General features: G+C 50.2%; 9 protein-coding genes across 9 annotated transcripts; 4 read left to right on the top strand and 5 right to left on the bottom strand.

Annotated features, from left to right (window-relative positions):
• Positions 1-383: 383 nt before the first annotated feature.
• On the bottom strand, positions 384-2,072 carry Aspvir_000275 (TPR domain protein; the record flags this gene model as incomplete). Its single annotated transcript, XM_043265412.1, has 1 exon — positions 384-2,072. One exon carries the CDS (start codon positions 2,070-2,072, stop codon positions 384-386), a length of 1,689 nt encoding a protein of 562 aa, XP_043121347.1.
• A 1,101-nt stretch (positions 2,073-3,173) lies between these two features.
• Positions 3,174-5,155, bottom strand: Aspvir_000274 (uncharacterized protein; the record flags this gene model as incomplete). Its single annotated transcript, XM_043265411.1, has 8 exons — positions 3,174-3,240; positions 3,327-3,482; positions 3,582-3,619; positions 4,287-4,415; positions 4,471-4,593; positions 4,750-4,815; positions 4,888-5,002; positions 5,121-5,155. The coding sequence occupies 8 exons, from the start codon at positions 5,153-5,155 to the stop codon at positions 3,174-3,176; spliced, it is 729 nt and encodes a 242-aa protein (XP_043121346.1).
• Positions 5,156-5,543: 388 nt separating this feature from the next.
• Aspvir_000273 (putative FAD monooxygenase) lies at positions 5,544-7,507 on the bottom strand (the record flags this gene model as incomplete). Its single annotated transcript, XM_043265410.1, has 2 exons — positions 5,544-6,791; positions 6,857-7,507. 2 exons carry the CDS (start codon positions 7,505-7,507, stop codon positions 5,544-5,546), a joined length of 1,899 nt encoding a protein of 632 aa, XP_043121345.1.
• A 2,370-nt stretch (positions 7,508-9,877) lies between these two features.
• Positions 9,878-11,248, top strand: Aspvir_000272 (uncharacterized protein; the record flags this gene model as incomplete). The annotated part of the gene is made up of 3 exons (XM_043265409.1): positions 9,878-9,921; positions 9,969-10,554; positions 10,616-11,248. The coding sequence occupies 3 exons, from the start codon at positions 9,878-9,880 to the stop codon at positions 11,246-11,248; spliced, it is 1,263 nt and encodes a 420-aa protein (XP_043121344.1).
• A 766-nt stretch (positions 11,249-12,014) lies between these two features.
• On the top strand, positions 12,015-15,090 carry Aspvir_000271 (DDHD family phospholipase; the record flags this gene model as incomplete). The annotated part of the gene is made up of 4 exons (XM_043265408.1): positions 12,015-13,025; positions 13,082-14,378; positions 14,441-14,578; positions 14,633-15,090. The coding sequence occupies 4 exons, from the start codon at positions 12,015-12,017 to the stop codon at positions 15,088-15,090; spliced, it is 2,904 nt and encodes a 967-aa protein (XP_043121343.1).
• Positions 15,091-15,293: 203 nt separating this feature from the next.
• On the bottom strand, positions 15,294-17,605 carry Aspvir_000270 (bifunctional molybdopterin adenylyltransferase MobB/molybdopterin molybdotransferase MoeA family protein; the record flags this gene model as incomplete). The annotated part of the gene is made up of 4 exons (XM_043265407.1): positions 15,294-17,095; positions 17,147-17,184; positions 17,243-17,283; positions 17,336-17,605. The coding sequence occupies 4 exons, from the start codon at positions 17,603-17,605 to the stop codon at positions 15,294-15,296; spliced, it is 2,151 nt and encodes a 716-aa protein (XP_043121342.1).
• A 558-nt stretch (positions 17,606-18,163) lies between these two features.
• On the bottom strand, positions 18,164-19,013 carry Aspvir_000269 (H(+)-transporting V0 sector ATPase subunit c''; the record flags this gene model as incomplete). The annotated part of the gene is made up of 5 exons (XM_043265406.1): positions 18,164-18,269; positions 18,339-18,647; positions 18,716-18,807; positions 18,866-18,900; positions 18,956-19,013. The coding sequence occupies 5 exons, from the start codon at positions 19,011-19,013 to the stop codon at positions 18,164-18,166; spliced, it is 600 nt and encodes a 199-aa protein (XP_043121341.1).
• A 551-nt stretch (positions 19,014-19,564) lies between these two features.
• Aspvir_000268 (Rab family GTPase YPT6) lies at positions 19,565-20,487 on the top strand (the record flags this gene model as incomplete). Its single annotated transcript, XM_043265405.1, has 5 exons — positions 19,565-19,614; positions 19,674-19,699; positions 19,773-19,861; positions 19,967-20,366; positions 20,429-20,487. The coding sequence occupies 5 exons, from the start codon at positions 19,565-19,567 to the stop codon at positions 20,485-20,487; spliced, it is 624 nt and encodes a 207-aa protein (XP_043121340.1).
• Positions 20,488-21,561: 1,074 nt separating this feature from the next.
• Positions 21,562-22,661, top strand: Aspvir_000267 (inositol phosphorylceramide synthase regulatory subunit KEI1; the record flags this gene model as incomplete). The annotated part of the gene is made up of 2 exons (XM_043265404.1): positions 21,562-21,603; positions 21,717-22,661. The coding sequence occupies 2 exons, from the start codon at positions 21,562-21,564 to the stop codon at positions 22,659-22,661; spliced, it is 987 nt and encodes a 328-aa protein (XP_043121339.1).
• Positions 22,662-23,690: the final 1,029 nt, after the last annotated feature.

Genomic DNA, 23,690 nt, shown 5'->3' with positions numbered 1-23,690 from the left:
CTCGAGAGGTAGTAGGCTGATCTGGCGATCACTCTAGATCTTCATCTCCTTAGAGACAACCAGGGTATCGATGGAATGTGCATTCCCCGCAAGTAGACCAGTGGTCATTTATAGGACGAAAAAAGTTCGCTAAAAGACTGACATTGTTCGTTGGGTATATGCAAAATCGACAATCTGGTCACAGAATGATGGTGATTCTACTCCGCTGCTAAGAAGCAGCTCGGAAATCGCTCCGGCCAGTCATAACTCTGACGTGGCTGCTTGGAAATCGATATCCGATCGACAGACACACCTACACGTTGACGATTATTGGTCAATCATTTCGTCATTCGCTGTTCAGTGAAGAGAGATATGGACAGATGCTGGACTACAAGTGTGCTTGGCTATGTACAACACCTCTCCAGTCGGCAAAAGCACGACGACTGAATAGGCACATCTGCCGTCGCTGCAGCGAGTCTCAATTGCCGCTGGATGATCCGTGCCTCTGCCGACCGTCCCAGCCTTGTCAAACACTCATGATACCCATGTAACGACCACACATTGTTCGGATGCTGCAGGGCCCGCGGCAGAGTATCGTCCATCCCCAGATCGGCACCGTACACTGCCGCGGCCTTCTCTACTTGTCCCTGCTCGAGCAAGAGAGCGCCATAGGCATGCCGGGTTGGCTGCATCCAGCCCCAAGGCTCGTCATAGGGGAGGCCATCGTCCAGCGCGATGGACCGTTGCAGGTGCACGAAGGCGGCGTCGATATTCCCGCGGCGGTATTCGATCTCCCCGTCAAGCATGGCATCCGCAATGGCCAGGATATCACGGCAGCTGTTGTTGAATAGCACTCGGCTGGGAGGGACACGGTCGAGAGATTTGTGGAATCTTGCCCGCTCCTTGTCTGCCTCGTCCACTTGTCCGAGGGCAGCATATGCTACGCCTTTGGCATAATAGATCATTGCCGTAGTCACGCAGTAGAGATCCTGGTCCTGTGGCAATTCCAGAGCAAGGATATCCTCCCAGCGCCCGAATCGGATAAGCACGTGCACTTTCACCGCGAGGAAGCCCTCGAGCCAGTCAGCCATTGGGGGGGAATCGATCCGTAAGAGTTCTTCGGGAATTGACGCCTCCAGCTCTGCTGCCGTGTCCAAGGCCACCCTCGACTGTCCGGCGAACATGGCCGCGTAGATGCGGAAGTGATAATCATGTGATCGATAGAGGGTATAGAAGTTGACGGGGCCTGCACGAGCGAGGAACTTCTCGTCCGCCCGGATAGCTTCCGAGTTGGAGGCCACTGCTCGGCGATTGTCGCCGCACAGAATGTCCAAATGCGTAGGCATATGATTCAGATGCCCTGCGTCAGGTACCAGGCCTCGCAGGTGGTCGGCAGCCGTCAATGCGGTCTCCGGGGAGCCTGACATCTCCATCAAATGGATGTACAAATGCAGCAGACCTGGATGAGAGAGTCCTCCCTTCTGAGCCAGCGCACGATCGAGGACAGTTTTTATGTCTAGAGTACGCGCGTTCGGCGCGGGTTGCCCAGTCTTTATATCCCAGAGCGCCCACGGAGTGAGATTCATCAAGGCATCTGCATACAGCACCGCGACATCTAGGTCATCTGAGTACTGTTTATACACCACTTCCATGGCATCAGCGTAGCCCTGGTTCCAGGATGAGCAGTCCCCCGCCGGCTGGTCAAGCGGGTACCGATACTGCAGGGCGTCGATTAGAGCCGCTTCTACTGGCGACGCTGTTTTTGCATTGGCCTTTGCATCTTCTGCAGCCCTGCGAGTGCGCTGAACTGTCGATTCGAGCTCCTGCTGATCGAAGACCTCCCATGGTTTGTTGTAGTTTGGACCGAGGGCGTAAGCGAGGCCCCAGTAAGACATGGCACACATGGGATCAATTGCGATGGATTTTTCGAAACAACGGACCGCTTCTTCATGGTTGAAGCCGTATGTCCAGATGAGCCCGCGATCGAACCATAGCTGAGCTTGATGATTAGCGGTGCTCACGCGTCGGTGATATGATCCGAGGTTGTAGTAGGAGGTATCATCTGAAGATCGCTCATGTTGTTTTTTCATCATGATTGATGTGGCTTTAAGTACCCATTACGGTACAGTTTTGAAGAACCTTTTCATTGATGCGAACATATTCAAATAAAGGTGTCGATAAAGGAGTTGGTGACAAAGTGGGGTAACTCAAGCGGGATAATATCTCATGATCCAAGTGGTATAAAAGTAGCATCGTCTCAACTTCTGGCTGCCCTCGAAATGCGATTCGTCATGGCAGGATTCTGACAGAATCAGTTCACTTGCTTGCACTTTCTATTCAAGACATAGTTGAGCATTGCATGATGCGGTTTGACTGTGAGAATATTTCGATGGATCGTCAAGAAACCCTCGGTACTCCGCGGATGAATGCGCAATTAGACATCCAATAATATGTAAACGGAGAAACCATACGGCGATATTGAGCAGACATGCTATAAGATGGGGTCTCATCTTCAGAGCTCCTGGTGCACTGAAGCAGCTCGATATATGCAGGACCTGCTACCGTACCCCAGCCGACAGGTTCAACAGCGCTCCGTGATCCGAGTCAATAAACATAATTGAAAGACAGGCTGCGTTACGCATCTAAGAAGTATTCGGGAAACCTGAACCTGGTATGCACATTGGAAGCTCAGTTTGAGATGAGTGACTCGGTGTTGGTTGAGTGCACATTAGTGCGATGGCTAAGATCATCCTGTGTAGAACTTCCAGCCGACCTGCAGCTACAGCACCCTTGAAATCATGAATGAACTATCATCCAGCCATTACTTACTGTTTAGAGATGTCCAGAGGCTTCGCATTATCCGTACGATTATATGATGGGTATCACCACACATAACTGGAGGAAAAGACAAGAGCAAGCCGATGTCTAATATATCACACATTAGGTCTCTCTCGTTCTCTGCCCAGCCTAAATCTGCAAATCATATTCAAAAGCAGTGGTTAAAAACGCCTTGTACCAGAGACATCAGAGAACAAACAGAGACCGAGGCTTGCCGTAGACCTGTTAATCAATTGGTGTATAGCCTTTCCTCTTTTTCGCGACATTTGCCTCGTCTAGGAGCGATTCCGTCGGTATAGGTATCCTCGTCCTCAGTCGGAATTCCATAAATGACGCCCATTGACACCTTCTCTTCTCTATCGCAGTCCCAAATCCGTCATCTCAACGCTGTCTGCCGATCCCATCCAAAGAATGTTGTTACACCTGGTTCGTGTCAGTCAGGACATGTCGGGAAAGAGCCTGAAGCGCTGCAAAAGCGCGTCAAGCGGCCAAAACAGTTCGAGACGTACCGAATCAGCACAAGACCAAGTGTACCCGTGTTCTTTCCATCGATGAACTCCTCCGTATCCCTCAGGAGGACGTTCATGTACGAATCGATGCTTTCCAGCTTGCCCTTGTACTCTGTCTGACCCCACTTGAGACGGATGATGAGCTCGGTGCCGACCCTAGAATGCTGTATTAGAAAATGATGTGTCCATTCGGTCGTACTGCATAGAGATAAAAGGCGCAATCGGAGGGGAACTGGGTAAGTTGGGACGCCGTACCGAGCTTGCAGAAAAGGCCGGGGGTTAACTGGTTGGAACTGCAGTTTGTGTCAGTACATGCTAATAAGCGAATTCCGCAAATCTGGAGTAAATGGGGAGGAACAAACACTCATCGTTGCGATGTGAAGCGCCTTGTGATTGATTCACCAGGAATCTGAGTTGTACGACACAGGGGGGGCCTTCAAAAAATGGGGCAGTATGTATAGGGTGCAATGAGACTTGATCGACCAGCTGAAAAGAACGAATTATCCGAATTGAAAGGGTTGGACTGGTCGCGTGCTGAGGTGAAAAGTTGTCGGAGCTACAGCATTACGCCCAATCGACCTCTGAAGGTTCCTAGACCGCGAAAATGTTGATGCTGCTGGACGTGGCTCTCAGCCAATCACATGGCGAGTTGCATCACCGCCTTAAGAACATCTCTTGGACAACAGAGAAGAAGTCGAATGAATGAAAAAAACATGTCAATGACTGGAATTGAATTGATACCAGTTTAGCAGATTCGTGATCCCTTGCGATCGTCAGAAGGAATTGTTGGCTGAGCGTAATGCGTTCGCCGCATTCTTCTACATAAGAAACACACTTCACGACGCGATAAATGGAGGAAATAAAAGCTACGAATGAGCTGAAGATACTGACATAGAAGGCTACAGAAATAATCCCCTCAGTCATCAAGTCATTGGCTAATACATCTCAACGTCTTCCCACCTCCCAGCTGATTTCCTTGATGGAGACCTCCTCCCCAGCTTTCTCGTCATAATCATACCATTCTCCCTCGGACAAATCTATACCAGTGAAAGGCGTAGATGATTCAATCCCCTTTGCCTCCCATTCTCCCTGCGCATCCATCGTCAGAAATCTAGCCCGGCTCAAGAAATCATGATAAACTTACATCAGGCTTGAACTCCGTGAACTCCAGTCCACGGCAGTCGATCTCGATCACTTTGCTGCCCTTGCGCTTCTCATCCCCCTGATAGGCATGCGGACCATTGACGATCGAAGCGGAATGGGTTTTCTGGTTTCAAATATGGTTAATGAATAGCCTTATAAAAGCTTGCCTACGTTCCATATCTCATTATCTCCTTGGGCCTCGTAAAACCGATCGCAAGAACAGACGAGATGGCTCTTAAGGCAAGCTGAGCAGAGCAAACAATTGCTAGAATAGACCAACCTGGCAAAGCCTGCATTTCCACACAAAGTTGGCCTCGCCCCGACTTCCAGGAATGTCGTGTTGCTCCTACATCAGTAGTTGTTAGCCAGAGCTCACCACTGTCTGTAGAGAGGAGTGTCATGTGCTATGCAAACTTACAAAGCGATTGAAGCTGACCCAGTTCGGATGCACCTCGCGGCAAGAAGTGCATTGTACCTTGAAGGTGTAGAAGTATGGCTGTTCCTCCGTGTCCTTTGGCCGAAGGTCGGTGACCCTACATTCAGTGATGAGCTACTGTCATGATTTAGGCGTGCGGGGAAACTGATATAGGCAGAGAGAGGCAAATCGAGGGATGAAGGAAGGATATATATGACCCGCTTGTGCTATCTTACCCCGTAAGCTCAGCAGAGAGGAGAAGTGAAAGCATTTTGGCGTGATTCGAGTCTTATCAGCCTTTTTTAAACAGAAGCTTGCAAGTGAGAAACGTGAGGCAGAGGTCTTTAGGTGGGTATGTTCTGTGCGGGGTGATTGGTGAGGGTGATGTAGTTCTAGAAATTCCATCGTCTTCGGTCCACTGCCTTACTGATAAGATTGACCGCCCACATACACCCACTGCAGGAATTCTTGTATCTTACTGAAAGCTTTATTTTGGCTATCTTCTATTGAAAATTGAAAAGAAAAGCGTATTACATGGATATCAACGCCAGTAATGCAAGTGGTCATCGCTCGTCCAGAACGAATCATAAGACCAAAAGGGAAAGACAATGGACACATCAAAATTCAAGATACACAGCATTGCAACCGAATAAATCCGCTTACAGACGGCTTTGCTGGTCCTGGCCAAGAGGCTTTGTGGAGAAGGAGTTGAAGTATGCGTTGAGAGCATCAACAGTGCCGCTGCCTTCCACCAATTGCACGGTGCAGGCAACGTGGCTGTCGGGACGAGTGACAACAACACCTCCCTTCTCGGGGTCGAAGCCAAGCTTCTCATGGGCGGCAAACTTGGCGAGAGGCACGCGCACGTCGGGAATGTCGTCGGCATAGATGTGGTGGTGGTAATCGCGGAGGATCTGAGGGATAGCCTCCACATCGACCTCGTTCTTCTGAGCAGCGTAAATCAGGCAGATAGAGAACAGCTTGGAGTGAGGCAGATGGTGCTCAAAGAAGGAGATCTCATCGATGCGGCGGTAAGAAGACAGGAATGACCGCTCCTTTTCAAGGTTGGCACCAAAGTCCGTGATCGCCTTCTTGGTGTTCGCCTGTTTACCGGCGAAGATGAAGATGCGGAATGCTCCATTTGCAGGGATTTCCTGCTCGAGGTGCACAAAGTTGGCATCCGCCAAGCGGGTCACAGTGGTGGGAGTGAAGGCGCGGCCAGGAGTCAGCTTAACGTCAGGGATGTTGAACAGAGGCGACTGAGCGGGATGGCTTGGACTCCAGTTGAAAACATTCGGCTTGTAAGCAACGCCGTATCCGGAGGTGAATTCGCAGGAAGACTTGAAGGTCTTGACAAACTCGTCCTCCTCACCACCAGCGGCGGCCTGGGTGTGGCTTGCGGATCCGACCTCGCCGGCTGTTGGGCGACGCTTGGAGAAGAGGGCGGCATACTTGTTGTCGAAGTTCAGCAGGGTTGCGGCAATGTCCTTGCGCTCGCTCTCGTAGGTGCTCAAAATGGAACGGTCGGCCAATCCAGATTCGACAGCGTGGAGCTTCCAGGCCATGTTGAGTGCATCGTGGAACGCTGTGTTCATCCCCTGACCAGCTTTAGGGCTGTGGGTGTGGCAGGCATCGCCTCCCATAAAGACACGCTCGTCCAGTGTATATCTCTCGGAGATACCCTGACCAATGGGGTAAACAGAATACCACTCAACGCGGTCCCACTCCAAAGTGTATGGCTTGAGAATCTTCTTTGCCGTCTCCTGGACTTCCTCGGCAGTGGCGGTCTTTCTTGGGTTGAAGTCGGGATCGGAGGAAGAGGCGATCTGGACATAGAGACGGACCATGTTGTCCTCACGGGGGATAACCATGATGGAGCCGGCGTCTGAGTGAATGGTGCACTTGGTCTATTATAAAACGAATTAGTAACTGAAACCATTTTCCTGCTGTTGAATGAAGAGGCTATTCTTACCTCAATATCAGGGAAGTTTGTTCTCACAACTCCGTCCATGACACCCCACACATAAGAGATGGGATCCTTGTGGTGGAGCTTGATGCCGAGCTGCTCTCTGACAAAACTGCGAGCGCCCTCGCCACTGAAGAGGTACTTGGTGCGAACGGTCTCGATGACGTTTGTATCAATGCTCTTGAGCGACACCTGGACGGGATAGTTCTTGTCCGCGCCATCGTTCTTGAATCCGATGATGGTCCAAGGTCTCTCAATTCTTGTGCCAGCCTTCTCGATCTCGCCAATGAAGACTCTCTCGATCTTGCCCTGGTGGACGAGGGTAGTGTAAGGGTATCTTGTGTCAATGAACCGAGGGCAGCTGGGCCAGCTTCCGCTGCGGTGGATACCCTTGCCTTCGGGAAGAGGATCCCAGAAAGCGACATCGTACACCTTAGCTGGCTTGTAAGCCATAATCTGACGCTTCAGACCCAGGTTCCGGAGAATCTCCGTTGAGCGAGGCTGAATACCATCGGCGCGGCCAGTTGCGGTAGGCACCGGGCGGTTGTCGATGTGCTTCACTTTGTAGCCCCAGCGGGACATGCAGAGAGACAGCAGAATACCAACAGGGCCGGCGCCCACGATGACAATGTCGTATTTTTCTTGTCCCTGTGTCATCTTGGTAAAGTGACTTGAATATCCTTAAACTGTTGAGTATGCGGGAGGAGGATGAGGGTCCGCCAATGACGAATCGCGAATCCAAGCAAGGAGTGTGTATACAGAGAATAATCAATAACACAGTATCACCCGTATAAAAGTAACCTTGGATCTAAGTAGACGAGATAGACAAGACACAGAGAGGTAAAAAAATAAGCCATTTCCAACAGAGTAGTAGGCGCTCATATATAATTCGAAGCAGTTGAGGTAGCGGGCCGGTGACAGGCCACAACGGCATTCAGATTCGGCTGGATCGTAGAGAGCAAGCCATGATGTGGCTCAGAGGTCATAAGCGACCCTAAGCTGCAACGCACAGGCAGGCTTGGTCCAGCAATCGAACTAGAGGGACAGGGGACTCCCCTGTAATTTGAGATTGCGGGACGTGCGGGCGTGGTGGGAGCTGGGTCTGCGGGGAGGCCGGAAGGCAGCTGGTGAGTGGTTCGAAGGGGGGTGACTAATGGAGGAATGCCGTGGTCCCTTCCGAGTCTCTGAACCTGGCTGCGGCTAGCAGGTCGGCAAGTGGATAGGACCACGTGACTTGCACACTCGGCAGCATCACCCGGGACTTCTGCGCGGTTTACCATGTCTCTGATTGGCTCCCTAGCAATGCCGACTCTATTTCCCCTTACTTTAGCTACGACGTATGAGCTGCTTGAGCTTTGAAGAATATCTACACCGTCTGAGGATCTTGAATCCGATTGGCTTTTTCGATATTCTGTTGTCCTAGTGCTCAGGAGGATTTCCGGTGCATGAATCAATGTTAGCCTTGAGTGGAATTGCGTCTGATTCCGAGATGCCGCTCTATGCGAACCAGCAAACTCCGGACGTCTTTGAGATACCGTCTATTACCATCAGTCAGGTCGTAGGCACATGAACTGATGTCCACCCTCGTTTTCGACAACACCTCTGGTCATTCCTCGTTTGTGAGCGAACAACTCCGAAGGCCGCCTACCTCTCTTCGGCGTGCGGGTATGGTGTGCTTAACATACGTTTAGCGGCTCTCTAGCCGCGTTTTCTAGTAATGTCTCTTCCCCAGGCATTGGAGTTCGGCTTCCCGGGGTATTTTGCGCTTTGGGGAGACATTCTACCACATTGAGTTCGGCTTGCTGGATATTCGCGGCTAATCGAGTGGCAGTTGCTAGATTTCTGTAGCTTCCTCATCGCCAATTGCCGCATTCTGGGTCTCTTTTCATCAGGGGATAAGAATATTTGCTCCCAATCATGTATACACATCTAAGTATGTAGTGAATATCATTATCAAAGCTCACTTCGGACTCACTTTCGCCTAAAGAACTCCAGACGTCATCCTGCTGTTTTGGGGCGTTTACAAGATCATGAATCACAAGACAAGTACAAATTGTGCAACTCAAGACCTACATCCATTAGTATTTGTTGGATCTATAGTAAGTGTCATTTGGTAATAGTATGCCCTTTGGTGAGAACTGAGCAGTTCCTGAAGCTCCCCGAGTCCATCTCTACTCAAAGGCAAAGGGGCGGAAGGGCTTTACCTCCTATACTAGATCTACATCATAATACTTAAACATATCAGACCAGATAGCTATTGCCCGTAAATACTGAAATAAGCAGTCAGTGTCATATGTCACCTGGTGGCGTCATCTTGGATCTTCGGGACATTGCCCAAAACGATGATTTTGTGTACTCCCTCAATAACTACCTAAGGTAGTCATCATCCTGTTCTGGCAATAAGAGAGAAAGAAATGCGGATCCACTAGTTCTTTGTGACCAGGTCGCTCTCTGAGCATATGGTCTTTTCTGTGATGTGTTCTTGTTGATTGTTGAAATTCCAGCGCTGAATGCCACCAAATAATGGGACAATAGAATTGTTCTATTGCTGAGAGAAATTGTTGAATATAAATAAGAGAAAAAGAAAAGAAGGAAAATTTAACAATCAAACTATAACCTTACTCTGAATAAGCATTCCCTAATGCTATTTAGGCAATGGGCAGAATGCTATTGTTGCGAGTGCACTCTCATTCACCTCAGAATTTCCAGAATAGGGCGCCAGCAACTAGCAAACCAAACCATTTTAGCCTGAGCAGATTGTCTTGAATAGATCCCTCGCACTGACAATAGCATTGTATCCAGCCAAATGAGAGGATGACTTTATCAAAAGACAATAAGATGCCAACTGCCACGAGGCTATATCAGTACCCTACGTCTTCTTCCCCTCGAAGAATCTTCTTTCGAAAAATATCGAGTCATCGCATCTGCTTTCTCTTGCAATTCCTCTGCACGTACATCATCTTGTCTCTGCTATCAAACAGCAATACATTGCCAATTCGGTCCCATCGTTCATACCGCTTCATCAAAATGAGCGACGAAACCTACGAAGTTCCCATCATGCTGAGCCCTGAGTATGATCTTCTGCCCATTTGGAGATACATATGCTAATCATTTGAAGTATCCATCTCTCCTATGAGGATATCGCCAAGCTCAATCCCTTCTATGAGAAGTACCGGGAATTCTGGAACACCTCTCCTGATACCACGGCCACCACACTCTCTTCTCTGGATACTTCGTCCAGATCCCCTTCTTTGCAGTCGGTTCATGCTAGCACTGTTGCACCACCGTCTCCTCTTGATATCTCATCTTCTCCTTCACTGCACTGCGCCGAGCCTTGTCCTGGTCCTCACCTTGCCGCAAAGCTCGATGTCCCTCTGCATAAAGGGATTCAGCGCAAGCCATCTGTTAGAGTCTACGACGAGGATATTGCCTCAAGTCAGCAAGCCACTTTTGTGCTTGAAGGGTACAGCAACCACTCCCTGTCGCCTGTGAACGAAGCAATGGAGATGTGTAATTTCCATTCGATTGATCGTCATCACTTCGGCGACTCGATTCAACAAGTGAGATCCTCTCACAAAAAGCTTTTCGGAACAAATGGCTGGCTTGGCCACGCCGATGACTTTAACACTGCGCCCCTCAAGAGACAAAAGTCGAAGATCTTCCGAGATTTCGGAAAGAAGATCAAGCATCATGTGGGAGAGATTGTAAGTGCTCATGATTACTATTTGATATGATCACGTACAGTCTCGCTAATATGATTTACAGGCTGAGGATTTGAAGGCTTACCCAAAGGCATTCGCTGGTGCACCACGGGGGCCAAGAATCGTTCCTGAGTCGGCAGTTCCCATCTCTCTGGACCCTCCTACACAGGCCAGACTGTACTCGGAGATGGAAGTTATGATCTGCGTGACCGCAAACACATTCCTCGTTCGACAATACGAAGCCGGCCGTATCTCAGAGGAATCAATCAAAAAGGTTACCAACTTCTGGGGCTCCAAGAACAGGCCTCAGGTCGTCGAATTTCAGTTCGACCAGGCCACTCAGCGTCGACTGATCTTGTCCAATATCCGAACACTGCGCTTCGACGGAGAGAGCTCGACCAACCCCATTCTTCTACACTCCAATCTTCACAACTGGAAAGCAGTGGTGAAGGAGATGAGTGTCCGCACCTTCTGCGCCCCGGACAGTGCCATTCGGAAACACATGCACGACATCCACAAGCTCCTCGACATGCTCGGTGCGGACGATGCTACCTTACTTGCTTTCGAAGAGCTTCAGATGAGCACATTGGCCTTGATGAGGCAACGTCGACAGACGAACTATCATCTTGAGCGAAGCAACAGCACCTTCTCAGGCTCCAGCAGCGGACCCACAGAAAGTAGTCGGCTCATGCACTAAACTGAATTTGCTTTGAACGAGTGGAGTTATGGCTCGACAACATGGCGAGCAGATCAACAGTTGACGCTTCATGACATTCGAGGTCTTTGCTGATTTATTTGTGCTTTCTCTTCTTTTCCAACCCTCATGTTGGCATGTACGTTATTAGGCTCTGTTTAGCGTGGCCTTGCTTTTCTTCGATACCCTCTTATAGTGAAACACTGAAAATCGATCTATTCTAACGGGAATATTTTATCGGAGCTCTCCATTGATTCATGTCTAAAAAGCGATCCTACAACAAACTGAGAACCAAGATAGTCGAACGTTGCGGTCTCCTTGTTTGTTTTGCCAACGCCCAGGCAGCCCAAAACATGCCAAAGCACGTGGCCGACGTCATAGGCTCCCGCGTAGGATCACAAGCAAATGACCTCGTGCAAATCCATCAACGGCTTTTCAACTTTCGCAGCAGGCGGTTTTATTGTTCCCGACTTTGTCTGAGAATATGTTGTAATGAGATCTATCACATATCATGACAACTTCCCGGTTGTTGGCAAACATTAAGCTCTCTCGAAGCTTTCCTTGATCCCAGTCCCTTTGTTGACACGACGCCAGCCAATGGGAAATTGACACTGTCAGCTTTGATGCTATGGCATTGGAATACCAGCCGGCAATCTCCAGCTCTAGTGCACGCAGATTCTTTCTTGGATGATTACTTAAGGCTTCCTTGTTACTGTGCCTCGCTTACAGATTCTCCTCACGAAACTAGCTGTCAAGAACATCTCACAGGATGGCTGGTCCTCTTCACACCTACGGATCGACCTGCCTTCTGGCTGACGATGATCCCGACCCTTCCACTTGGTATTCTCTGTCTGAACCGCCCAAAGTTCGAGCGCAGTTTTTCTACGCCTCTTCCTTACCGATCGATGATCCCTTGAGCGCACTGCCTCCACCGTCCAGCGGTCAAAATGCCACTAATGAACGGGCTCCACCGCAGCCATTTTCTGTCAAGGACAACATAGCGCTCGAGGAAGCGTGGCGGAATCTTCGACAAACAAGGAAGGAAAGGGCAACCGGGCCAAAGAAGCCTCCGAGTATTGTGAGAAACGCAAGTATAGCTGTACCAGGGAAGGAATCGGCCAGTGACACAGAGCGGAGTAGGCATACAGGCAGCCGTGGTGATGGGAGCCTGTCTGTGATTGACGACAATCCGCCTAATGTCCATACTTCGTCAACCAATGACCAGCCATTTCGCAGTAGCAGAGAAGAATCCAATGACGGAGTCGGTGGTGCGGGTGACGGTGCGTCATGGGCCAGATCGCAAGTTGGCTCAGCAGAAGACATTGGGTCGGACAATCACAATCAGAGGAAAAGGGAACTGTCCTTAAGCGGTCAACACAGTGCTGCAAAACGCGTTGCCAGTATACCCTCAACGAGCGAAAATCCATCAATGGGGGGATTCGAGGGTGGAAGTCTACCGGGTAAATCATCTCACGATACGAGCATTAGCGGCTCACCGTTTGCTAGAGCTCCTATTGCTCAGTTGCAAAGCCCGTTAGGTCGCTCGGTTGAATCTGTCTCCTCAAAGGGTGGAAACTCAGAGGTCCAGGCCGAACCTTATCACGCTGGGTCGCATCATACTGTGACAAAGCCGTCGGACCTGAGAAACAGTGTTGAACAAGACAACTCGTCACAAGGACCTATAATGGAAGCTGGAGCAGTTGATCAGGACGACACTTCTCAGTTGAAGGTTCCCGTCGGCGTTTCCCGGCTTCATTTAGTGGAGCTACCGAATCTAAAGGTGGAGTTTTCCTCATTTGCTGAGTTCAGGATCTAACAGTGCTGATTGTCCTATAGATGAAACCCATATACTGGAGTCCTCTTCATGATGAATCGAATGTTCTGCGTGCTACTTGGTTTTACAAGAACACAATGCTTCCAGTAGAAACGGAGCTCGCCAACAAGCTCGAGGATGGTTACATTTATCTGAAGCCCTGGACAGATACATGGCAGGATGAGCTCAACAGCTGTGTTGAGAACGGAGCTGACGCGGAAATGAAAATCGTGCACAAACTGTGGCCGAAACCTGATACAAAATCCTACAGCACACCTACTTCACGCCCTGGATCTAGCGCTCAGGTAGGAAATGCAGCTCCGGATTCTGACTCGCCGACGTTCGAAGAAAATCGAGCTGCTGCTGGGACCAACGCACATACCGAAGCCGCCAAGCCCTTTTTGAATTCTAGTGTCATATATGTCGATGGTAGGAATGCTCAAATTCTCAGACCCAGCTTGCTTCCTTCGGCTTCAAGAGGGAGACGACCTCTCAGTTCGATTCGCAAAGGTCGACATATTGGAATACCCGTGGTCCGTGGCTTCAGCCGTCGCTCATGGGAACAGCTACATCCATCTAAACCCAGTCCTGTAGACGTAAGAAATTACCTCCGAATCCAGTCGCGAGCAATGTCCAGGACGGATGGTAGACAAGTCTGCTATGCCTGTGCAATGGAAGGATCTCGACCTACTCCGACGGACTTGGTGTTGGTCATCCATGGCATAGGTCAGAAGCTATCGGAGCGTATGGAGAGCTTCCATTTTACGCATGCAATCAATGCCTTCCGCAGGAATATCAACATGGAGCTCAACAACGAGCCGGTCTGGCATCATGTGCGCCAGGACCATGGCGGGATCATGGCCCTACCCGTCAATTGGCGATCGACGCTATCCCTGGCGGATGGCAGCCTCGAGTCTGAGGGTTCTGATGATCCAACTGCAAATCACTTCTCGCTGGACGACATCACTCCAGAGACAATTCCGGCTGTCAGGTCGTTGATCAGTGATGTCATGCTCGACATTCCCTACTACTTGTCACACCACAAACCGAAGATGATTCAAGCAGTTGTTAAAGAAGCGAATCGAGTATTTCGACTGTGGTGCAGGAACAACCCCGGGTTCCAGCAGCACGGTCGTGTGCACCTGATTGCACACTCTCTGGGAAGCGCTATGGCTATAGATATTCTCAGTCATCAGCCGACCAACCTACCAGACTTTGATTTCGCAACGACGAGCATCCACAGTGATATTTTCGAGTTTGATACGAAGAATCTTTTCCTTTGCGGTAGTCCTGTCGGCTTTTTCTTGCTCTTGAATAAAGGTGTGTTGGATTTATGGATTAGACAGATTGTTCTACTGGACACCTGCTAACGAACTTTACAGCAAGCCTCTTGCCACGGCGAGGTAGAGATAAGCCCGGCTACGAAGGCGAAGATCGACTTCGTGGTGTTGCAGACGAGGCAGACACTTATGGCTGTTTGGCCGTTGACAATCTCTACAACATCATGCATACTACAGACCGTAAGCCCATCCTTATTTGCCATTGTAATCGAATGTAATGGTTGACTCTATCAGCAATCGCATATCGTGTCAATGCCGCAGTGGACGTTGACCTTGCCAATTCTCTAAAGGCCGCTTCAATACCAGGCATTTCCGCCTCCTTCTGGGAGTCGTTGAGCAGTGTCTTTCGCTGGAGCACATCTACTGCTTCCGCGCCTATTCGTCCTGCCACCATTGCCAAGCTCCCTTCCAACGTGGAAATGGAGACACATGATTTCACACGCGAGGAGATTGCAGAAAAACGCATGTTACTCCTTAACGATAACGGCCAAATAGACTATTTCATTTCCGGCGGTGGCGGACCACTGAACATTCAATATCTGAACATGCTGAGTGCGCATAGCAGTTACTGGATCCTAGCAGATTTTGTTCGCTTCATCGTCATAGAGATAGCCCGCGAGCAGGGGAGGGAATCGACGCTGCCGGCGTTCAGGGCAGAGAAGAAGAAGGGGTGGAAGATACATAAAGGTTGATAGATTAGAGATAATAATTTCGTTACTGGCGTTGGCGTTGGAGGTCTAATCTCCTGAGATACCTACATATTGGCGGATTGCAGCGAAGTATCTTCTTGTGGAGATGCTGAGGAAACGTTATCTTTATTGTCTTCACTCCGAGTATCATTGTACCTTAGCCACGAGACTATCATATACGTTCGTAGCAGACTCGTCGCACCAGTCTACGCCTCGGGCACCACATTGCTGAGCATCAGAGCCTCCTCTAGAGTACCCTTGTCCACCTTCCCACTTCCCGGCTGAAGTACCAACAGCGCGTTCGCACTCGCAAGACTTCCCACTCTTGAGCTCCGCTGGCCAACACCCTCGAGGCCGGTACTCGTAGCATACAGCCGGCCATCGGAGCGCGAGGCAGTGACAATGGCACGGTGGTACTCTGTGCGCTTAGGATCAAGCGGGAACGGATGCGCCAGCATGACAGACACAAGAGGCAGCCCCAGCGCAGGCGTCATTCCCGGCGCAGTCCGTCTCTGCCCCATTCCCATCAACTTGTGCAGCGATGGAAGCACGAACAGATTCAGCGTCACCAGCGCCGAAGCGGGGTTCCCCGGCAGGGAGAAGATGAGTTTCGACTCGCGCTCCTGCTGCGCGGAGCCAGTCGCCGACGAGGGCTTGAATGGGATCGTTGCGAACGTCGTCGGCTTACCCGGTTTCATTGAGACGCGGCCGAAGTGGATGGTGCCGCCGAGCGAGCGCTCGATGGTCGGCTTGAGCAGGTCCAGCTCGCCCATTGAGACACCGCCTGTGGTGACGATCACGTCGACGCTGGTGCTTGCCCGCCCTACGCCGCGGAGGGCGTCGCGGAGGACGTTTTCGAGTTCTGTGGGTGGTGTGTCGCGCGCGATTCCCAGGTCTACTATGGGGAATCCCCATGAGGACAAGCAGGAGAGGAGCGAGGGGCGGTTGGAGTCGCGGATCTGGCCGCCGTGGAGCTTGGCTGGGTCGTTGTGTTCGACTAGCTCGTCGCCGGTGCTGAGCACGCCCACGCAGGGCTTCTTGTATACCTTGACGGTCTTGGTTCCTGTTGCTGCGAGAAGGCCGATTTCACCCCCGACGGATGTTATTAGGTCGCCTTTTGAAAGGATTTTGGAGCCTAGCGCGACGTCACTGCCTGGTTCACGCACGTTCTCGAGAGGTTTGATGTCGCCTGTGAGGATTTCAATGGTGGCCTCTTCTTGACCGTCTGGCGTGGAGGACACGAGGACGGTGTCTTCTACCATCACGACTGCGTTCGCGTTGGGTGGGAGGGGTGCGCCGGTGGTTATTCTGGCGACGGTACCAGGTTCAAGAGGCGACAGCGTCCCTCCTGGGTTCGCGTGGGTGATGGAGGCCACAGGGAAGATCCCCTTGGTGCTAAGCCCGGCCGTTGGCGAGTCCGGTGCGATAACGGCATATCCATCGACAATGCTGGCGCGGTAGGCCGGTACTGCCTCTCCGGCGTAGACGTCTTCGGCGACAACAGAACCAACAAGAGAAGGGGTCACGGGAACCTCGATGACGACCGGCTCTGGCGTGTGTTCGCTGACCAGTTTGAGAGCTTCGTCGACTGAGAGCATGGGGTAAGGAGATGAGCGGTAACGGCGGTTCGGTCCGGCATTCGGGTCGTTAGATTGAGGTCGTTCTGAGGGCGACGTATGCGCCCTTGGGACTACGTGTCCATGGCCATGAGAATGCCCATGATTGGGGTGATGGTGATGGTGATGGTGATGGTGGTGGTGACCGTCATGCGGTTGTGCTTGCCTCTCTGAGCTTTGGTTCTGAGAAGACACACCAGCTTCGGCTTCTAGCTTCTTGACTCCACCTGCATGGAGAGCTCTGGAGTTTGCTCCGGCCGCTTGGGTACAGGCATGCGGTAGAAGCTTAATGATAGCCTCAAGATTCTCCTTGGCTCCTTTTGGAGAACCTGGTAACGTAATCAAGAGCGACTTGTCTCTGACACCTGCAACAGGCCGAGACATCATTGCAACTGGGAGAATGGTGAGCTACTGCACTGAGTAAATGGTGTTTCCAGCCTTACACGGTGTCACCCTAAGAGAGGCAGCAAGCATGCCGTGTCTGGGCCATGCAGTCAGTATCCATAGTCCGTAATAAGTAACTCTGGCAGCCTGCTTACACAATGCCAGGTGCATGGCGATGAATGAGAGGTGATACAGCCTATACAAATCATCAGCTTCTCGCTTGGGTCCCCAAGAGCAACAGAACAGACCTCCGGAGTATTATCCTTGACAGCAAAGCCCGTACCACCGCTAATCAAAACCAGGTTAAACCAATCTGGACCATCTGTCCAGTTGCAGACTGTCCGTTGGATATCTAGCACATTATCTGGCACGATCTTGATGATGGGAAGATCCCAGCTGTTGGACCCCTCAGCTGTAAATGAAGCGGTCAGAGTATCGCCGACTTTGTCAGTGGATGGATCCTGAGAAGCAGTATCCGAAACAACCAGAATTGCAGCCCTGAGTTTGCCGTCGGCCATCTTGGGTGTAAACGCTGCAATGCGTGACTCATTCGTTGCTTCTTGGAGGTGCGGGGATAGCTTGCCTCTTAAGTAGTTCGATAAGCGGAATCGGAGATATATCATACAAAGCTTCAGATAGCGGCCAAGGAGCGCTTTCATGGTCAACTACCGTCATAATAGGTTCATTCTCCGCGGAGATACAAACAAACTGGACTATGAATGGATGATAGGGAATCATGCATTGATTGCACATATTTAAATCGCCAGAAAGGTAACAACACAGCCTCGGATATTTGGATTGGCCATTAATCCTGGACAACTCTTACTGTACATCATAGCGGACATCATCACCACAGCGAACAGCTAAATCATCAATGCACCTCTCAGCATACCGGAGAAGCTCTACAGTCAACCCAAATCCAGACGCCTTAATGCTTTATATAACAGACAGATAAAGGACGAAACAAGAAATTTAAGAAGAAAGGGAAAGTTGGTACGAGTGAATCCAGTATGAATTAATCCAGATTCGCTTCACGAGAAGTCTTCTGTCGAAGAAGACTGTTGTGGAAGTCGAACTTAAGCCCCGAAGTCTGTCGCTTTTCCACTAATCAAAAGGCCGATAATAAGACCAAAGAGACCGAGGACAGAGCTGAAAATCTCGATGACGAGGATCTTGACGAATCTGTTCATAAAGACATTACATTATTAGCCATGCTTACGAAGGTGGGATGCGAGGGAAATGGGAACGAACAAGGTCGGGTCAGCAGCATCTGCCAGAGCTGCACCACTTCCGTTGATGCCAACAGAGATACCACAGATCAGATTGCATGCGCCCACTGTGATACCTCCCCAGAAGAGTGCATAGCCCGTGTAATAATTGCTGCCGGAAAAGATCTCGTCCCCTTCGACAAGATTGAGTTTCGATGAGAACACAATAGCCATGATAACTCCGTAGATAGCGACGACTTCACAGAAGATGATAGAGATCAGATTCTTTGTCCGAATCCGTGGTGCTTTGACACCTCCGCCGACAATCGATGAGCCCGTTAAGAAGATACCCCTGATGACGTAGGTCAGTAACTGACAGGACCAATTCTATCAAAACCGAAATTATATAGCGGCTCATACCATGCTGCTCCGACAACAGACAACCCTATGCACAAAGCAATGCCAATATTTGCCCAGGCGTATGGTGAAACGGACTCGAGGAAGTGGCCAACCTAAGAGATGTCAACGAGATCAGGTCATGCGGAGGGAAATGAAGGTATCAATTCATACATTGAACTGTTCACCATCACCATGGAACAGCATGTCTGGATAATCGTGTTAGTACATCCAGACACCGCGCGAGACTCATGGTGTACTTACACCCTCCTATAACGAGGAGTGACACGGTTACAGCCCCAGCTCCATAAGTGAGGACCATGGTGATCTTCAACCCTTTCGCGCAGCCTGTAAACTCGAAATAAGAATATCAAGCTGCAGGGGTCTCAAATAGAGCTGCAGATAGTCGGTAAGCGATAACGTCGGAGCTCTGTTTGGCGCCTGTTCGTCTTGCTGGAACGCCAACAGGCAGGTTAGTCGGCTGTGATGGTGCTTCGGACCGAGTTTAATCCGTCGGTCGGCGGAGCTCGTGGTTCACCGTACTCCAGCCCGTCAAAGCAGAGACTAAAGGCGGGACTATCTTAGGTAGGCTCTTAGCCAGATACCTTAGACCAGCTATTCAAGTACCCCAGACTGACCCATGGATCGAGCTCTCCTCCAGGCGACCATCTGAACGACTTACACGGCTGATCTAGTCGCGACCACATCGGTGTCACCACGAAAAAGCTTTTTTGATTTTATACTCTCATATCCATAGCCTAGCATCCTTCTTCTCGGTCTCTTCCATCTCCGCTGAAGTATAAAGACTGATACCGCGGCTGCCTCTACTACCCCTTATTCTCTTGTCACCGCTATACTCACACACAACTCAACATGGCTTCCTCCGGGGTTGGGTCATATTCGAACCCCTTGAAGAAATTCAAGTGTGTTTTTCAGCCCGGAAGCGTATTGCTTCTGGTTCCAATCGCTAACAGATCGATAGACTGGTATTTTTAGGAGAGCAGAGCGGTACGCACAATCTTCTGAGACGGCCACACGGGGTTAAGACACCATATGGGTGACTTCTAACGTTATTTTGCAGTGGGGAAGACGTCTCTGATCACCAGATTTATGTATGATTCGTTTGACAACACATACCAAGCGACCATCGGAATCGACTTCCTGTCCAAGGTAGGTTGCACCTCTTTCACTGACATTTTGCGTCGGCGTTCAAGAATACTTTCATAATTGCCCATCAACGAATATGCGGGTTAGCTAACCGTCCTCGCGCATTAGACGATGTATCTGGAGGATAGAACAGTCCGACTCCAGCTTTGGGATACAGCCGGTCAAGAGCGATTTCGATCTCTGATTCCTTCCTACATTCGAGACTCTAGCGTCGCAGTCGTCGTTTACGATATCTCAAACGCCAAGTCGTTTCAAAATACCCGGAAGTGGATTGATGATGTTCGGGGTGAGCGGGGCAACGATGTGATCATTGTGTTAGTAGGCAACAAGACCGATTTGAATGATAAGCGGGAAGTTACCACAGCCCAAGGCGAAGAAGAGGCAAAGAAGAATGGTCTGATGTTCATTGAGACCAGCGCCAAGGTCGGCCACAATGTGAAGCAACTGTTCAGGAGGATAGCGCAAGCCCTTCCCGGAATGGAGGGAGAAGCAAACAGAGAGTCGCAAAGTGGGTTTATTTTCCGCAACTGTTGGCTTGCTTTCTCCGAGTACTGACTGCTCTTCGTACAGTGATCGACGTCAATATCAACCCCAGAGAGACGACAAGCAACAATGGATGCGCGTGCTAGTTTTATATCGACCTTTTGATTACTTGTCTATAATTGCTACTCGCTCCTTTGATGATTGATCTCAATGACGATAATTGAGATTGTCCATAATGTTTTACCATTCTTAACATGTACATTGTCTTCTCCATTCCATGTTCAGGGTGAATCGCGTTTTTAGATTGAAGTCTTTTCAATTTTGCGCCGCTCGAATGCCTTGGTCTGAAATGGTCGTCGTCGAGTTGCTACAAGGGCAGAGTTGGGAGTTCTATTTGCGCATTATATCAGCGTCTCATTGCCCGTGGACTGTTGTTTGCTCTCATCGACAAGAAATCCTTTTGCGTCGGCATTATTGGAAGATTATCCACCTTTTCCGTGTGTACCAATGTCGTGCATTGACCTCGTCTATTGACAAAATGGAGGCTGATCTTTCCAACCCTCATACAGTCAAATATAATCAAACCAGTCTCTGGCCCTTATAGTCGGGCAGGCGGAAACATTCTCTGTCAATGCACTACAGCCGTCCTATTCAATATCACAAAATAGCCCCAAATGTAATTTGGTTTTCACCTGTTTTGTGGCAGATGCCCAGCCAGAGGGGTTGCCTGATGTTTCTTACTGAACTACAGAGTAGTGCTAAAAATGACAAAAGATGCATCCGGAGCTGACGTTGAAATAATGTGGTTGTAAGAAAATGGACGAGTCAACTCTATCTACCACATCATAAGGTCGAAAAGTCTTAAGATTATGAGAATAAAATAATCATGCCATTGTCATCATTGCCACTCTCAGGGCTCTCTATTATTTGCATTTTGCTCTTCTGAATAATAGTCTTGACCTCTGGTAAACGAATACGAAAAGGCAGCGATCAGCGGGCGGATCGTCCGGAAAATCAAGCCCGCCCCTGTGTAACAGCCGCTTAGGTTGGGCATTCCAACAATCCAGCACCAGCCTCGTTCTCCATCTTTCATTCTCTTCATCCGATCCCGACTTGTCGTTCTACTATCATCTTCTTCTGTTGTTCCATTCCTTTTCCTCTTTCTGCCGTCCTTGAGCCACGAGCGGTTTCCCTCACCGACCTCATCGGCGGCATCCATCATGGGTTTTTCAACCCGTTTCCTCCGCGTGCCGCGGCCAGAGGTACGTCAATTTTCATCGCATGACCTGAAATGAAGGACCTGTAAAGCTCTTTCCATTCGTCTTTCGACTGGTCTGTCAAGTGTGCGGATGCTAATTAACGATGACTCCAACAGACCTTTCTTTATGTGATGAGCCTGGAGACAGGCGCTTCTTTAATCACACTTTCCCTGCTGCTGAACAAGATCAGCGGTCTCTATGGCCTGCTCGCCTTATTGACCGGCTACCATCTGTCGCCAGTCCAGCTCTCTATGTATATATATTCGCTTATCGCGCTCGGACTTACAGCATTGCTCTTCCCGCATATTCGGAAGCAGTCGCCCCTGCAGTGCCTCGCCCTCGCTTGGCTCTACCTCTTCGACACAGTCATCAATGCCGCATACACAGCTGCGTTCGGTGTGACTTGGTTCCTCGTTATCTCACAGCACTACGATAACGGGTCCGCAAAGGGACCGGGCAGCGACACAATCTCCCAAACCGCCGGCTTCACCAACCCCAAATACGGCTCCTCGTCCACCAACGAAAACTCCGCACGAAGGCCGGACCGCCTCACCAACGCAGTCACCCAGCCCGAGAGTTTCCAAAGCATCGTGTTCATCTGTTTGCTATGGATTATCCGCATTTACTTCGTGTTCGTCATGCTCGCCTTCGCCCGCCAGACATTACGTCTCTATATCGCAATCCCCCGCCACACGCAGCTCCCCACACACAGCCGCAATACCTCGGTTGCTAGTGTTGCTAGTGTTGCTGATATTGACCGGGAGCCGTTCTCGCCATATAGTCCTGATGGTCAAGGCTGGCGGGGCAAGCTTGGCCGCTTTATGATTGGCCTTGGTCGCAGTTACTGGCTGGGCGAAGACGAGGACAGTGCCTGGTTGGACACCATGGGTCGCAAGTTTCGTGCTCGCGGCCAGGAGCTTCCTGGTCCTTTGGAACGAGAAAGAAGGCGCCGGTCAGGCACCGGGCCTCCACAGCCCTCGCAAGCCACAGTTCAGGCCGCCGCACTGCAGCAACCGATCCCGGAGAATCTGAAGATGCATGACTGGACTGACGGCCGGTAATTTGCTCAGGTTACCAGCATATATTGCTGCCTAGCTGCCGCCATACTTTGTTCATATAATGACACGCGATGTCATCTGGTCCTGCCACTCCTAGGCTTCATGGCCGGCCACCGTTGCGCTCTTGTCGTTGTATAGAATTCAATTCGACAAGGCTCGCCGCTGTTGATAATCCGTTTTTACCCTTGGCTCAAAGTCGTTGAGATCTTATTTTGTTCTTGTTACTTATTTTATATGCCGAAAGGATTTACATAACATGGTTGGGTCGGGACTTGGGCTCTGGGTGACTGCTTGATGATTCATGTCTTTCCGCCTTCGCTTTTGATGAATGTCTTCAATGGAAGAGGCGTTCGGGTCAGGTTTTCTCGGATATGGCATGCGGATGTAATTGGTGCTAACACGTGGAATCAGGTAGTAGAGGGAATCATGGATCTACTCTGGTCGACGCTTGTTCCCTCGGCTGTGGATGGCTCGGGAGTATAGGCCCTGTATATTTCATAACGATATGGGTTTAGCATTTAATATTGGCGTCTTGAGAATTCATCCTCATCATTTGAGATAGTTTCCGTCTTCAACTTATTCATTGCACCAATCTCTTCTAAAGCGACGGCATTCATGAGGGGTTGGTCATCCAATCAAGTACCTAGTCAATTACTGATCCTTTGATATGATACCAATCTCTCGCCCGAGAGACTGGCCTGAGGTGAGGCACCTTGGTAGCGGTGTCACCCAACCACGAAGAGTGCCGAATAAGCAAGGTCCGGCCGTTAATCATCCATAAGAATCCCAGCGTTTCAGTCTGTTACTCAAGAGAATTCCACTATTAGACCTTCGTTTTCTGTAGTATAGACTAGATATATGATAACCTAACAGTAGCTCTGCTTGATCCTTCTTGTCAGATCCTCAGCTCGGTGACCGATTCAAACACCGACGCCAAGGCCTCAAAACGTGACGAAGAAAACTGACGTGCTCGAGGTGACAGTCACGGGACCCCCGCACTTCAACCGAAACGGCAAGTTTGTTCCTAGGCCA

The sequence above is a fragment of the Aspergillus viridinutans genome (genome assembly GCF_018404265.1).
Source record: "Aspergillus viridinutans IFM 47045 DNA, scaffold_1, whole genome shotgun sequence".
In the NCBI taxonomy this organism is placed as follows: Eukaryota; Fungi; Ascomycota; class Eurotiomycetes; order Eurotiales; family Aspergillaceae; genus Aspergillus; species Aspergillus viridinutans.
This window is presented reverse-complemented; position numbering and strand designations above follow the sequence as displayed.